Raw genomic sequence first — 15480 nt, 5'->3', positions numbered from 1 at the left:
ACACATGAGCCATACAAGGCACATGTGTCACATTGCCCTGAAGAAGGGCCGCAGACTGTTTTGCATCAATGTCGCACCCGGCATTCCCTGGCTGCTGGTTGAGTGGAGACAACCATTGATGAAACTCGGTCTCACTCTACAGAGCTAACCGTCCACAAGTCCTCAGCGGTGTCTCACATTTCCCCTACATTTCAAAGTAAATATTTGACCGCCCGATGGCCTTGAGCTCTGCTGCCAGTATAGTAAGGAGGTGTGTGGGATTCCTTGGGCGCAGTTACAAGGAAGGGTGGCCTGACCACACAGGGTTTGGGCTGAGGTGCATGAACAACATGATGTTGATGAGGCAGAAGCAGTGGAGGAACTTGTACATACAGAGGAAGGATTGAAACACACAACTCGTGGGGACGGAAAGACTTGTACAGCAGACCCTTCTCCATCTCTCACCATAGTTACCCAGTGCCCAGTCAGCGACATGTAACGCCCCTGTCCATGCTTACTGGTCCAAGTATCTGTGGTGAAATGCACCCTGTCACACACAGAGTTTCTCAAGGAAGCAGTGATGTTGTGTGTGACCTGCTGGGGTAGTGCGGGCACGCATTTCTTGGAGAAGGAGTGGCGACTGGGCATCGGCTCTTGGGGCACTGCGATGGGCATAAGGTCTCGAAAATCCTCTGTTCAAAAGGTTAGAAAGGCAGCATTTCTGTACCCAACCGCTTGCAGATGTTGAAAGTCAACCTCTAAGCCATGTAATGCCCTTTGAAAATCATGTAAAACACAGCAAGGGAACTCCAACCACAGTCTCCCTTGTTTCTCAAAATTGGTTCACATACACAGCACTTGACTGGCATCAGTTGACCCCCATTTTCAATCTTACAAAGATGCTTTGCATGAAGCACTCTCAAAAATACACCAGCCTTTCGCCTCCCCTGGCTGACACAGGGGAAGAAAAGTCCTCTGTAATCCATGACTTCCTCATCTTGGTTCTTTTTTCAAAAACAAGGGGACTCCAACCACAGTCTCCCTTTTTTCCCAAAATTGGGCCACACACACAGCCCTTGACTGGCATCAGTTGACCCTCATTTTCAAGCTTACAAAGATGCTTTGCATGAGGCACTCTCAAAAATACACCAGCTTTTCGCCTCCCCTGGCTGACACAGGGGAAGAAAAGTCCTCTGTAATCCATGACTTCCTCATCTTGGTTCTTTTTTCAAAAACAAGGGGACTCCAACCACAGTCTCCCTTTTTTCCCAAAATTGGGCCACACACACAGCCCTTGACTGGCATCAGTTGACCCTCATTTTCAAGCTTACAAAGATGCTTTGCATGAGGCACTCTCAAAAATACACCAGCTTTTCGCCTCCCCTGGCTGACACAGGGGAAGAAAAGTCCTCTGTAATCCATGACTTCCTCATCTTGGTTCTTTTTTCAAAAGCAAGGGGACTCCAACCACAGTCTCCCTTGTTTCCCAAAATTGGGCCACACACACAGCACTTGACTGGCATCAGTTGACCCCCATTTTCAAGCTTACAAAGATGCTTTGCATGAAGCACTCTGAAAAATACACCAGCCTTTCACCTCACCTGGCTGACACAGGGGAAGAAAAGTCCTCTGTAATCCATGACTTCCTCATCTTGGTTCTTTTTTCAAAAGTGAGGGGACTCCAACCACAGTCTCCCTCGTTTCCACTAATTGGGCCACACACACCCCACTTGACTGCCATCAGTTGACCCCCATTTTCAAGATGAAAAAGATGCTTTGCATGAAGCACTCTCAAAAATACGCGTGCCTTTCGCCTCCCCTGGCTGAGTCAGGGGAAGAAAAGTCCTCTGAGAGCCATGACTTCCTCATCTTGGTGAACGTTAGTATGTCCACATTGTCAGTGGACAGACGCGTGTGCTTATCTGTCAGCACACCCCCAGCAGCACTGAGGACACGTTCCGAGAGAACGCTGGCTGCGGGACACGACAAGATCCCCAAGACGTACGTGGTGAGCTCAGGCAATTTATCCAGATTGGAAGCCTAAAATGAGCAGGGCTCAAGTTGCACAGTAATGGCATCGATGTTTCCTTGCATATACTCGTATATCTGTGTCTCCTCCTCTTTTTCCTTGTCCAGCTCTTTTGTTTTCGCATGAGTATATGTCCTTGTCACTTTCCCATGTGTTTGTGTTCTGTTGTGAGTTGTTTGACACCTTTTGGACACCTTTTGAGGGTGTTTTCTAGGTGTTTTTATGTGTTTGTGATTGCCTCCCATTGTTTCCTATGGGTTCGAGTGGTTCGCTGAACCGGTGCGCCGAACCAAACTCGAACCAGACCTTGGTTTGGCGAACTGAGCTGGAGCCGAACCGCGACCGGTTCACTCATCTCTAATCATTGTACTTGCAGTCTTTATGGTCGATGTATCATTATACTTGCAGTCTTTATGGTGGATGTATCATTATACTTGCAGTCTTTATGGTGGCTTTATCATTGTACTTGCAGTCTTTATGGTGGGAGTATCATTGTACTTGCAGTCTTTATGGTGGAAGTATCATTGTAATTACAGTCTTTACGGTGGGAGTATCATTGTACTTGCAGTATTTATGGTGGGCATATCATTATACTTGCAGTCTGTATGGTGGGTGTATTATTGTACTTGCAGTTTTATGGTGGGAGTATAATTATACTTGCAGTCTTTATGGTGGGCATTTCATTATACTTGCAGTCTTTATGGTGGGTGTGACATTATGCTTGCAGTCTTTAAGGTGGGTGTATCATTGTACTTGCAGTCTTTAGCACCTCTTTGCTTTTCCACCCCTGTCTTCTTTTGATTGTAGAAGCAAAGAAAATTCAAATACTGCAAGTGCATTGATACGTCCCCCAGTGCACTTGGGAACCTAATTTACATGTCAGTAAAAACTGAATCTCGGTGCCATGAATGGCACCAGAATTTGGACTTTTCATAATGTTTTACGCTGCCCTATCAAGCGCTACCTATGGTTACCTAGAGTAGGGCAACTTGACTTTAAATTTTCTAGCACACTGTTGACAGTGAAAGTGATTATTTGCACACTTTATTACAACATTTTTTCGGCTTTAGTGAACAAGGTATTTTAAACTATTTTACTGCTTCTGCTAATCATTTTTGTTTCATGATTATTTATTACACATGATATTTAGGATTTTTATAACTGCTGAAATTTTTACAATTGATATAAAGTGCTGATTTGGGAAACAGATTGGTAATACAACTTCCATGCATAGAAGAGGCATATTACAAATATTTCTGGTTGATATATATGTGTACTCAGTCATGGCTGAAAGTGTTAGCACCCTTGAAATTGTTCTAGAAAATTCATGTATTCCTCCTAGAAAATGATTGTAATTACATGTTTTGTTATACTCATGTATATTTCCTGTGTGTGCATTGGAACAACAACAAAAAACACAGAAAGAATGGCAAAATGGACTTAATTTCACACAAAACTCCAAAAATGGGCCAGACAAAATTGTTGGCACCCTCAACTTAGTATTTGGTTACACAGTCTTTGAAATGAATAACTGCAATCAATTGTTTACTATAATCAGAAGCAAGTCTCTTCCTGTCATGCAACGCACATAGCAAGTGCTTTCCAACCAACCAAGGACTGACGCACAACAAAAACACACCTAGAAAACACCACAAACAAGGGGGAACACCTGGAACACAAAAACGGTGGGCCCTGGGACTAGTGAGAGGGATGATGGACACCTCCTAACCTCACCTGAGCTGTCCCTACTCTCCTAGCCAGTCCTTAAACAGTCTCCACAACTGTCACTGGGCAGCACCCCAGGTCCCTTAGAAACCCTATGGAGGTCTTGACTAGTAAGAGGCGGGTAAAGTTCACTAGATCCACTGCTGCTCTAAAGAGACAAGAGGGTAGGGAGATAAACAGGGGATAAATAACCAAAATTGATAGGATACGACTCCTGGAAGATCCACAGCAGCTTCCTTCCACCAAAAGGCTTTGTATAGTCAGCAAAGCTTGCTTGGAGACCTAGCTATTTAAGCATAAGGGGGTGTGTCTACAAAGCAGGTGCAGCTGAGCTAAACTGCAGGAAAGCTGCAAAAATAGAAAAACAGACATTTAACTACTTCATAGCCAAAGGAAATAGAGATAATGGGCTCCAGTCCTCAAGCTGCCACTAGTTTCCAAAAACAAGGAGACAACCATGACAGTACTTCCCTTTTAACAAGATGCCTCCAGACTCTCATGACTGGTAACATCACCCACCTCAAATGCGAACAGGTCCCTCTGGTTACCAGTAGGAGGCGACACATATTTCTAGAGCAAGGACCTGTGGACTACGTCATGGGTGTTAAATGTTGGGGGTAGCTCCAGCCTTACAGCCATATTTTTAAGCATGTTAGTTACCCTAAAGGGAATGACACACCTAGAGCCCCAGACACACACTACTACCCGGTGTTTTTAGTGGACACCCACACGTAGTCCTACTTTGTGTCTACAAAGCATATACAAGGGTGTGTCCAGCTCACCTCTTTGTTTTAGGAGACCATCATTTCACCATGCAGGGATCCATTTGGAGTCAGCCCGCTCCCTTAGTATCCAAAATTCAAAGAAGTCGATCCAGCACGGTGCATTTAATTAAAAATAGAAGTCCTTTATTGAAAAACCATTAAAAGGTCCATTATGCCATGTCCATTATCCATCTCCTAGCATGGCATAATGGACCTTTTAATGGTTTTTCAATAAAGGACTTCTATTTTTAATTAAATGCACCGAGCTGGATCAACTTCTTTGAATTTTGTGTCTACAAAGTAGGTGTAACTTACCTAACCTGCAGGAGAACTGCAAACACTGCAAACAGGAAAAGCTGACATTTAACTACTTCAGTGGAAAAGGAAATAAAACAACATTGAAAGGCAGAGTTTCAGATAGAGAAGAAGCTCCTGTCCTCAAGCTGCCACTAGTCTCCAAAAACAAGGAGACAACCGTGACAACTACAGTGCTGGCCAAAAGCACTTTAGCACTGCTTGACCGTGTGCATGGCATTATGAACTCTGAAGACTACCAACAAATTTTGCAGCACAATGTAGGGCCCAGTGTGAGAAAGCTGAGTCTTCCTCAGAGGTCATGTTTATTCCAGCAGGACAATGACCCAAAACACACTTCAAAAAGCACTAGAAAATGGTTTGAGAGAAAGCACTGGAGACTACTAAAGTGGCCAGCAATGAGTCCAGACCTGAATCCCATAGAACACCTATGGAGAGATCTCAAAATGGCAGTTTGGAGAAGGCATCCTTCAAATCTCAGGGACCTGGAGCAGTTTGCCAAAGAAGACTGGTCTAAAATTCCAGCAGAGCATTGTAAGAAACTCATTGATGGTTACCGGAAGCGGTTGTTTGCAGTTATTTTGGCTAAAGGTTGTGCAACCAAGTATTAACTCTGTGTGTGGCACAACGATAAGTCCTAGGCAGCAGGCCCGCTGTGTGGGGGTTATACTTGACACCGATCTCTCCTTCACCTCCCACATACAATCTCTTGCCCGCTCCTGCCGCTTGCACCTCAAGAACATCTCTAGAATCTGCCCCTTTCTCACTATGGAAACGACAAAAACCCTCATTGTGGCCCTGATCCACTCTCACCTTGACTACTGTAACTCTCTATTAATTGGTCTCCCCCTAACTAGACTCTCTCCTCTACAGTCCATCCTTAATGCAGCAGCCAGGGTCACCTATCTGGCTAACCGCTACTCGGATGCCTCTGCTCTGTGCCAGTCATTGCACTGGCTGCCCATATATCACATGATCCAATTCAAACTGCTTGTTCTCACCCACAAAGCTCTCCACAGTGCGGCACCCCCCTACATCTCCACCCTCCTCTCTGTTTATCACCCCACCCGTTCTCTACGCTCTGCAAGCGACTTTCGACTAACATCCACACTAATTCGAACCTTCCACTCCCGGATCCAAGACTTCTTCCGAGCTGCAGCAACCCTCTGGAGCGCTCTTCCCCAAGAAGTTAGGACAAATCCCAACTTACTCAGCTTCAGACTCACCCTAAAGACGCATCTTTTTAGGGCGGCCTATCACACTCCCTAATCAGATTCGATTCACATAGTCCCTCTACAACTTCTCACAACATAACTCCACATCAAACTCCATGGCACCGAAAGCCATCTCAAGGCTCTGGCCCACTGGTCCAGGAAACCATTATCTATCCCACATTTCCGTGAGATGGCTGGATTGTCATTGTAAATAAACACTTGAACCTTGCCTCTCCCCCCCATCTCATTGTAGATTGTAAGCTCTCACGAGCAGGGTTGTGGGTTTTTTTAGTTTTTTTTTTCCTCTAAATGTTGTATTTCTATAACTGTTACTTGTTTGTATATGATCCTCCTGAATTGTAAAGCGCTGTGGAATATGTTGGCGCTATAGAAATTAGAGATTATTATTATTAATATTATTAGGCTAAGGATGCCAATACTTTATCTGGCCCATTTTTGGAGTTTTGTGTGAAATGATCAGTGATTTGATTTTTGTTTCATTCTCTTTTGTGTTTTTTCATTGCAAGCAAAATAAATGAAGATAATACCAAAGAATTTGTGATTGCAATCATTTTCAAGAAGAAACTGAGTATTATCTGACAGAATTGCAGGGGTGCCAATACTTTTGGCCAGCACTGTACACTTCTCAACTGGCATTTTGGACCATTCTGCTTTTGCAAACTGCTCCAGGTCTCATATTTGAAGGGTACCTTCTCCCAACAGCAATATTAAGATCTCTTCACAAGTGTTCAATGGGATTTATATCTGGACTATTTATATCTGGACTTCAGAACATTCCAGTCCTTTGTTTTCATCAATTTCCAGGTGTTTCTTGAAGTATGTTTGGGGTCATTGTCCTGCTGTAAAACGCATGACCTAGGAAGCAAACGCAGCTTTCTGACATTGGGCTGCAACACTGCAACCCAAAATCCTTTGGTAATCTTCAGATTTCATTATGTCTGACACACAATAAAGACATTCAGTGACAGAGGCAGCAAAAGAACCCCAAGACATTTTTTAACCTCCATCATATTTGACTGTAAGCAGTGGCATACTATCAATAGAGGCAGGCCATGCCACTGCTATGGGACCCATGATTTGGGGGGGGGGCAGCCTCAACGGAGGCTGCCACAATGTGTGCGCTTTTACTTTCATCACTCTCTGCATCATGCACTCGGGGTCATCCCCAAGCAACTGATTAAGGGTGCTGGGGGCCGGCACTGTTTGTATAGCTGCAGACTGGCCGGTGGCAACACAGAGATGCAGATACTTTCACACTGCATACTGCGTGACCTCTGCTGAAGAGAAGGGAGTGGCTAGGCAGCATCTTCTTCCAGTCAGAGAGTGGTGAGAGATGCCAGGAGGAGAACAGCCAAGCAGGAAAGGGGCAGAGCTTATTCAGTACAGCGGGGAGAAAGAAAAGATGAAAAGGAAGTCACAGTGCTGGGGAAGGAGAAGAGCAAAGATTTGGCAGAGTAAAGAGGGAGAAGGAGCAGAGAGCAGAATGAGCAGAGCAAATAGAGAGCAAAGCAAAGAGGATAGAAGCAGAGAACAGTCTCATCTGTCCGCAATATGTTTTTCCAAAAGGATTGTGGCTTATTCAAGTACATTTTGGCAAACTGCTGTCAGCAGTGGGGACCTCCTATGTCTCCTGCCATAAAGCTTCATTTAATTCAAATGTCGATGGATAGTTTGTGCTGACAATGATGAACCCTCAGCTTGCAGGACAGCTTGAATTTCTTTGGAAATGGATTGTATCTGCTTATCCACCATCCAGACTATCCTGCATTGCATCCTTTCATCAATCTTTCTCCGCTGTCAAGGGAGATTAGCTACCATGCCATGGGTTCTAAATGTCTTGATTATGTTGTGCAGTGTTTACAACATCTTGGCAAACTGCAGTCTAGCTTTTTATGGGTCTTTTGCCATAGTTTTTCAGTTCATTCAAATGTCAGCGATTAGTTTGCGCTTGAACAGCAGAACAGCTCAAATTTCTTTAGAACTTGATTGGCTTATCCACCAAACGGTCTATCCTGCACTGCAAACTTTCATCAATTTTTCTCTGCCTCCTATGTACATGGAGATTAGACTAGCCAAAAGTTTTAAATGTCTTGATTATGTTGCGCATTGTGGACAAACGAACATCAAGATCTCTGGAGATTGTTGATATTTTTATATAATTTTGGTTCTCAACTTCTCAGACAGTTCTGTTCTCCTCTGTCTGTTCCCCCTGCTTAGAGTGGCACACCTAGACACACAATACAAACAATGAGTCAACTTACCCCCTTTTTTTCTGGTTTCAGGTGTGATTTTCATATTGCCCACACCTGTTACTTGCCACAGGTGAGTTTGAATGAGCATCACATGCTTAAAACAAAGTTGTTTCCCCACAATTTTGGAAGCATGATAACAATTTTGTCTGGATCATTTTTAGGGTTTTGTGTGAAATTATGTACAATTCACCATTTTTTGTTGTTGTTGTTGCAAGACGCACAAAGGAATAAACGTATAAACGTATATGACAAAATGTGTAATTGCAATAATTTTCTGGGAAAAATACTTTATTTTATGGAACAAAGTCAAGGGTGCCAAAACTTTCTGCCATGACTGTGTACATATGCAAGCAAATTCTCAAAGACCTTAGGGTTTCAATTTTCACTGCTCAGATAACAAATTCAAGCACAGATATTACATTTTTATCTACATTATTCTATTCATATACAGTGAAAGAAATAAGTATTTGATCCCTTGCTGTTTTTATAAGTTTGCCCACTGACAAAGACATGAACAGTCTATAATTTTAAGGGTAGATTTATTTTAACAGTGAGAGAATATCCAAAATAAAATCCAGAAAATCACTTTATATAAATTATAAAATGGATTTGCATTTTGCAGAGAGAGATAAGTATTTGATCTCCTTCCAACCATTTAGAGTTCTGGCTCTACAGACCAGTTAGACGCTCCTAATCAACTCATTACCTGTATTAAAGACAGCTGTCTTACAATGTCCCCTGTATAAAAGGCTCCTGTCCACAGACTTCATTAATCACTCAGACTCTAACCTCTACAACATGGGCAAGACCAAAGAGCTTTCTAAGGATGTCAAGGACAAGATCATAGACCTGCACAAGGCTGGAATGGGCTACAAAATCATAAGTAAGATGCTGGGTGAGAAGCAGACAACTGCTGGTGCAATAGTAAGAAAATGGAAGAAATACAAAATGACTGTCAATCGAGATCGATCTGGGGCACCATGCAAAATCTCACCTCGTGGGGTATCCACAATCATGAGGAAGATGAGCGGTCAGCCTAAAAGTACATGGGGGAAAGTTAATGATCTCAATGCAGCTGGGACCACTATCACCAAAAAACCATTGGTAACACATTACACCATAATGGATTAAAATCTTGCAGTGCCCGCAAAGTCCCAGTGCTCAAGAAGGCCCATGTGCAGGCCCATCTGAGGGTTGCCAATTAACACCTGGATGATTCTGAAAGTGATTGGGAGAAGGTGCTGTGGTCAGATGAGACAAAAATTTAGCTCTTTGGCATTAACTCAAATCGCTGTGTTTGGAGGAAGAGAAATGCTGCCTATGACCCAAAGAACACCGTCCCCACTGTCAAGCATGGACGTGGAAACATTATGTTTTGGGGGTGTTTCTCTGCTAAGGGCACATGACTACTTCACCGCATCAATGGGACAATGGATGGAGCCATGTACCGTAAAATCCTGAGTGACAACCTCCTTCCCTCCACCAGGACATTAAAAACTGGTCGTGGTTGCATCTTCCAGCATGACAAAGGAGTGGCTCAAAAAGAAGCACATTAAGGTCATGGAGTGGCCTAGCTAGTCTTTAGACCTTAATCCCATAGAAAACTTATGTAGGGAGCTGAAGCTACGAGTAGCCAAATGGCAGCCTCAAAATCTTAATGATTTAGAGATGATCTGCAAAGAGGAGTGGAGCAAAATTCCTCCTGACATGTGCGCAAACCTCATCATCAACTACAAGAAACGTCTGACTGCTTTGCTTGCCAACAACGTTTTGCCACCAAGTATTAGATCTTCTTTGCCAGAGAGATCAAATACTTATTTCTCTCTCCAAAATGCAAATACATTTATATAATTTGTACATTGTGATTTTCTGGATTTTATTTTGGATATTCTATCTCTCACTGTTAAAATTAACCTACCCTTAAAATTATAGACTGTTCATGTCTTTCTCAGAGGTCAAACTTACACAATCAGCAAGGGATCTAATACTTATTTCTTCATTCTACCTACTTTCAAAAAATGCTTGAAGAAACAGTTTGAGAATTCATAAAATGAGGAATTCTTTTGTTATGTGTATTTGCTAAATTGTTTTGCAGAAATGATTTTCTAAAAGAGATCAAGATAATGTCCAGGTTGAAGGATCCTAATATTATTCGCCTGCTGGCAGTGTGTATTGCAGAAGACCCACTGTGTATGATTACAGAGTACATGGAAAATGGAGACCTTAACCAGTTTCTTTCACGCCAGCAGGCAGAAAAAGAACCTTGTGCATCAATGATTATCAGGTATGTTTCCAATGATATGGCTTTTCACTTTAAACCACCACTAAAGCATTTTTTCACCTCTGGAGTGGTGCTATTAAGCCATCTTGTGCAGTCGCTGCTACATAGTGTCCCCCATTGCACTCCTGCATATGAGTACTTCTCTCTATAATGCGCAGGCACGAAGAAAGGTCAAAGACCGCCCGCGCATGTGTACTATAATACTTTGATTTGCCCTCAGCAGTGCAGATCAAGGTGAGCATGCGCCAAAGTGCAATGGAGGACACTGTGTGAATGACGTAGGACGTGTCATCCTCACGGTGCTGGGAAGAAAACGTCGATTGCACAATATGGAGGAGGCGCCGGACAAGAGAGCAACAATGCCCATTGTATCCGACCGCCCTCTAAGAGAGTAGAATAAAGGGTTTTTTTCTGTTCTACAAAGCAGTCTGGGCACTTATACAGTATTCTAGATTGCTGTATGTATATAAGGGCTCACTGGTGCTGGCTGCAGCTTATAGGGGGAAAAACCTGGTGACAGGTTCCATTGAAAACATTCTGTAGTCTCCTTATAATGTCTTGAACCATTTTGGAGCACTTTAACAGAAGCATATAGTTAGGACAAAGGGATATTAACGCTTTGACCCCTTGGCAATTTTACGTTTTTTGTTTTCGTTTTTTCCTCCCCTTCTTCCAAGTGCCATAGCTGTTTTATTTTTAAAAAAAAATGTAGCCATGCAAAGGCTTATTTTTTGCGGGACGAGTTGTACTTTTCAATGACACCATTCATTCTGCCCCATATTGTACTGGAAAACGAGAAAAAAATTCCAAGTGCAGTGAAATTGCAAAAAAGTTAAATTGTACAATTGTTTTATCTTATTTACCATGTTCAGTATTTTGAAAACGTGACCTGACATTATGTTTACCCAGGTCAGTATGAGGTCGTAGATACCAAACATGTATAGTTTTACTTTTATCTAAGGGTAAAAAAATTCAGAAATTTGTCAAAAAAGAATAGCGCTTTTCTGTCTACAGTTTACACCAAAGAAAACCTAATTCTGGCATTTTGATTTTTTTTTTCTCTCAATACATCTACTGATCAGATTAATTGATTTTATGTTTTGATAGATTGGGCATTTCTTAACCCAGGGATACCAAACATGTGTATTTTATTTATTATTATTACTCTTATTATTATTATTATTATTATTATTGGGGTTTTTTTTTTTCAATGGGGCAAAAGGGGTGTGACTTGAACTTTTAGGCTGAGAGGTTCATATTTTTTAAAACTTTTTTTTATGTTTTTTAAGACTTTAACTAGTCCCCCAAGGGGACTTTATGGCTACGCTGTCCAATTGATTCTCTTGATCAGTGCGATTCTTCAGCATTGCTCTGATCAAGAGAAATGCTGTTAGGCCTCTTTCACACGTCCGTGAAAAACACAAATGTTTTTCCACAGACGTGTTAAAGGTGCATATGTCCCGCCGTGTGCTGTGATTTTGGCACACTTGTATTCTCCATGTGCTATCCGTGAAAACACAGGAAGAACAGGAACTATCTGCTTACCTGTCCCTGGCGCTGCTTTCTTTGGTGCTAATGTCTTTCGCTCTGCAGTCTTCGGCCCTACTGACTGCAGGGAATATTTATGAGCATAATTAGCCGTCCTAACAGTGACAGACAGCAGAGGCAGAGACGGCATCACTGGAGAACGTGATTATAGAAAAGCATTTTATTTCACAAGCACATGTTTTCTCCAGTACGTGTCACACTGATGTCACATGGAGCACATCAGTGTGCGGTCTGTGTGACATCTGTGCTACCGGAGATAAACAGCCATGTCTATGTGTGGAGCACACGGACAGGGTCGGCGTCAGCACCTGGCATACCTGGGCAAATGCCGGGGCCCTGGAGAGTCGGGGGGGGCCCACTCGGCCTCGTCAGTTCTGCTGCCCCCGGGCCGGGCTCACTCGTCTTCAGTTCTGCTGCCCCCGGGCTGAGTTCCGGGTACCACAGTCCTTGGCAGGAAACTGTGGCTGCTATCCCGTTAAGGCGCGCAGACCACAGCGTTCACTGCGTCGTCCTGGTTTGAACTTCATCTGTGGGCGGAGCTACCGCCCGGCTTCCTGCTCAGTCCCACAGATGAAGGAGGTGCAGTGCCATCCAGCGACCCCCAGCACAGCGCTTCTCTCCAGTGCTGTGTGGGCCCCATCTCCTCTGTGACCGAACGGTATATGCTGCACCCCCTCCGACCACACTCAATTTGTATGTGCCCTCCCTGCCCCCCGATTTATGGGCCCCGGTGAACTGTATGGGCTTCCCACCCCCCCGAGATGTATGCCCTGACACCCCCCCCAAAGCCACAGAGCCGCGTGTGTGGGCCCCGCAGAGTCGCATGTGTGGGTCCCACAGAGCTGTGTGTGTGGGTCCCGCAGAACCGCGTGTGTGGGCCCCGCAGAGCTGCGTGTGTGGGCCCCCAAGAGCCACGTGTGTGTGTCTCTCTGTATGTATGCAGCAGAGCAGTATGTGTCTGTATGTATGCAGCAGAGAAGTGTGTGTGTCTGTCTGTATGTATGTATGTATGTATGTATGTGTATCCAGCAGAGCAGTGTTTGTGTGTCTGTATGTATACAGCAGAGCAGTATGTGTCTGTATGTATACTGTTAAGGCCAGGTGGACGGGCAGACCCAGGAGGTGGATCCACTGGGCCGAACTCCTTGATGATGGTAAGGGGTCCGGGAGCTGGAGCACTACAGGTAGCAGGACAGTCCGTGCACAAGAGTAGAATGGAGAAGTCCCTGGGACCACGGAGTCACTGATGGTAGTCCGGGTGACGGAGCTCAGGTTCGGAAGCCGAGATGTTGTCAGGCGGAGTCCGGAACCGATGGAGCGAGAAGACGTGTCACCGCAGGGATCAGAGATGGAACGGACTGTCAGGATGGCAGATAGGCAGCGTTCGGGGTTTGGGATTCGGCAGGACCGGATGGCGAGGCAGGATCGGCTCTAGAAGAGAGAGAGGTGAGTATCTCACAGGAACAAAAGGAGACCTGACTCCTAGCTTGGGAAACACGAAGAACAGGCCCCGCCCACTTGGACACTTAACCCCTTTATACCCTGTACCTGTGTGCCCAATTTCCTGTTAGTGGACGCTGGCCCTTGAAGAAAGGGTCAATGACCGCGCGCGCGCCCTAATGCGCATGCGCGAGGCTCGGGTGCCAGAAGCCAGGGCAGGGAGCGGTGAGGAGGAAGCAGCAGAGCCGGGCTGGGGCTGAGAAGCCGACGGGCGCCGGGAGCGGGGACCAGGACGCCTGGGAACCGCAGGCAATGGAGGCTGGAGACCGGGGAGCGGCAGAGACCGGACAGAAGAACCGGGGAGCGACGCAGGGAAGCCGGGTAGCGTGGCAGGTGAGCCGGGGAGCAGAGCAGGGGACCCGGGGAGCGTGACATATACAGCAGTGCAGTATGTGTCTGTATGTATACAGCAGAGCAGTATGTGTCTGTATGTATACAGAAGAGCAGTATGTGTCTGTATGTATGCATCGGAGCTGTGTGTGTATGTATGTATGCATGCAGCAGAGCTGTGTGTATATATGTATGCATGCAGCAGAGCTGTGTATGTATGCATGCAGCAGAGATTTGTGTGTCTGTATGCATGCATGCAGCAGAGCTGTGTGTGTCTGTATGCATGCATGCAGCAGAGCTGTGTGTGTCTGTATGTATGCAGCAGAGCTGTGTGTGTATGTATGCAGCAGAGCTGTGTGTGTCTGTCTGTATGTATGCAGCAAAGCTGTGTGTGTCTGTCTGTATGTATGCAGCAAAGCTGTGTGTGTCTGTATGTATGCAGCAGAGCTGTGTGTGTGTGTGTCTGTATGCATGCAGCAGAGCTGTGTGTGTCTGTCTGTATGCATCTATGCAGCAGGGCTGTGTGTGTCTATGTATATATATAGCAGAGCAGTGTGTGTCTGTATGCATGCAGCAGAGCAGTGTGTCTGTATGTACTGTATGTATGCATGCAGCAGAGCTGTGTGTGTCTGTATGTATGCAGCAGAGATGTGTGTGTATGTCTGTATACAGTAGAGCAGTGTGTGTCTGTCTGTATGTATGCAGCAGAGCAGTATGTGTCTGTATGTATGCAGCAGAGAAGTGTGTGTCTGTCTGTATGTATGTATGTGTATGTAGCAGAGCAGTGTGTGTGTGTCTGTATGTATGTATGTATGTATGTGTATCCAGCAGAGCAGTGTTTGTGTGTCTGTATGTATACAGCAGAGCAGTATGTGTCTGTATGTATGCATCGGAGCTGTGTGTGTATGTATGTATGCATGCAGCAGAGCTGTGTGTATATATGTATGCATGCAGCAGAGCTGTGTATGTATGCATGCAGCAGAGATTTGTGTGTCTGTATGCATGCATGCAGCAGAGCTGTGTGTGTCTGTATGTATGCAGCAGAGCTGTGTGTGTATGTATGCAGCAGAGCTGTGTGTGTCTGTCTGTATGTATGCAGCAAAGCTGTGTGTGTCTGTCTGTATGTATGCAGCAAAGCTGTGTGTGTCTGTCTGTATGTATGCAGCAGAGCTGTGTGTGTGTGTGTCTGTATGCATGCAGCAGAGCTGTGTGTGTCTGTCTGTATGCATCTATGCAGCAGGGCTGTGTGTGTCTATGTATATATATAGCAGAGCAGTGTGTGTCTGTATGCATGCAGCAGAGCAGTGTGTCTGTATGTACTGTATGTATGCATGCAGCAGAGCTGTGTGTGTCTGTATGTATGCAGCAGAGATGTGTGTGTATGTCTGTATACAGTAGAGCAGTGTGTGTCTGTCTGTATGTATGCAGCAGAGCAGTATGTGTCTGTATGTATGCAGCAGAGAAGTGTGTGTCTGTCTGTATGTATGTATGTGTATGTAGCAGAGCAGTGTGTGTGTGTCTG

At 44.8% G+C, this 15480-nt stretch overlaps 1 protein-coding gene across 1 annotated transcript in view; it reads left to right on the top strand.

The window, feature by feature from the left end:
• DDR2 (discoidin domain receptor tyrosine kinase 2) overlaps nucleotides 1-15480 on the top strand; it is a 798230-nt gene that overhangs the window by 689368 nt on the left and 93382 nt on the right. The window contains exon 15 of the mRNA XM_075321981.1: nucleotides 10395-10583. Coding sequence (XP_075178096.1) covers nucleotides 10395-10583 — 189 coding nt within the window. The remainder of the gene's footprint in view (nucleotides 1-10394; nucleotides 10584-15480) is intronic.

The sequence above is a fragment of the Anomaloglossus baeobatrachus genome, chromosome 8 (assembly GCF_048569485.1).
Source record: "Anomaloglossus baeobatrachus isolate aAnoBae1 chromosome 8, aAnoBae1.hap1, whole genome shotgun sequence".
NCBI classification, from domain to species: Eukaryota; Metazoa; Chordata; class Amphibia; order Anura; family Aromobatidae; genus Anomaloglossus; species Anomaloglossus baeobatrachus.
This window is presented reverse-complemented; position numbering and strand designations above follow the sequence as displayed.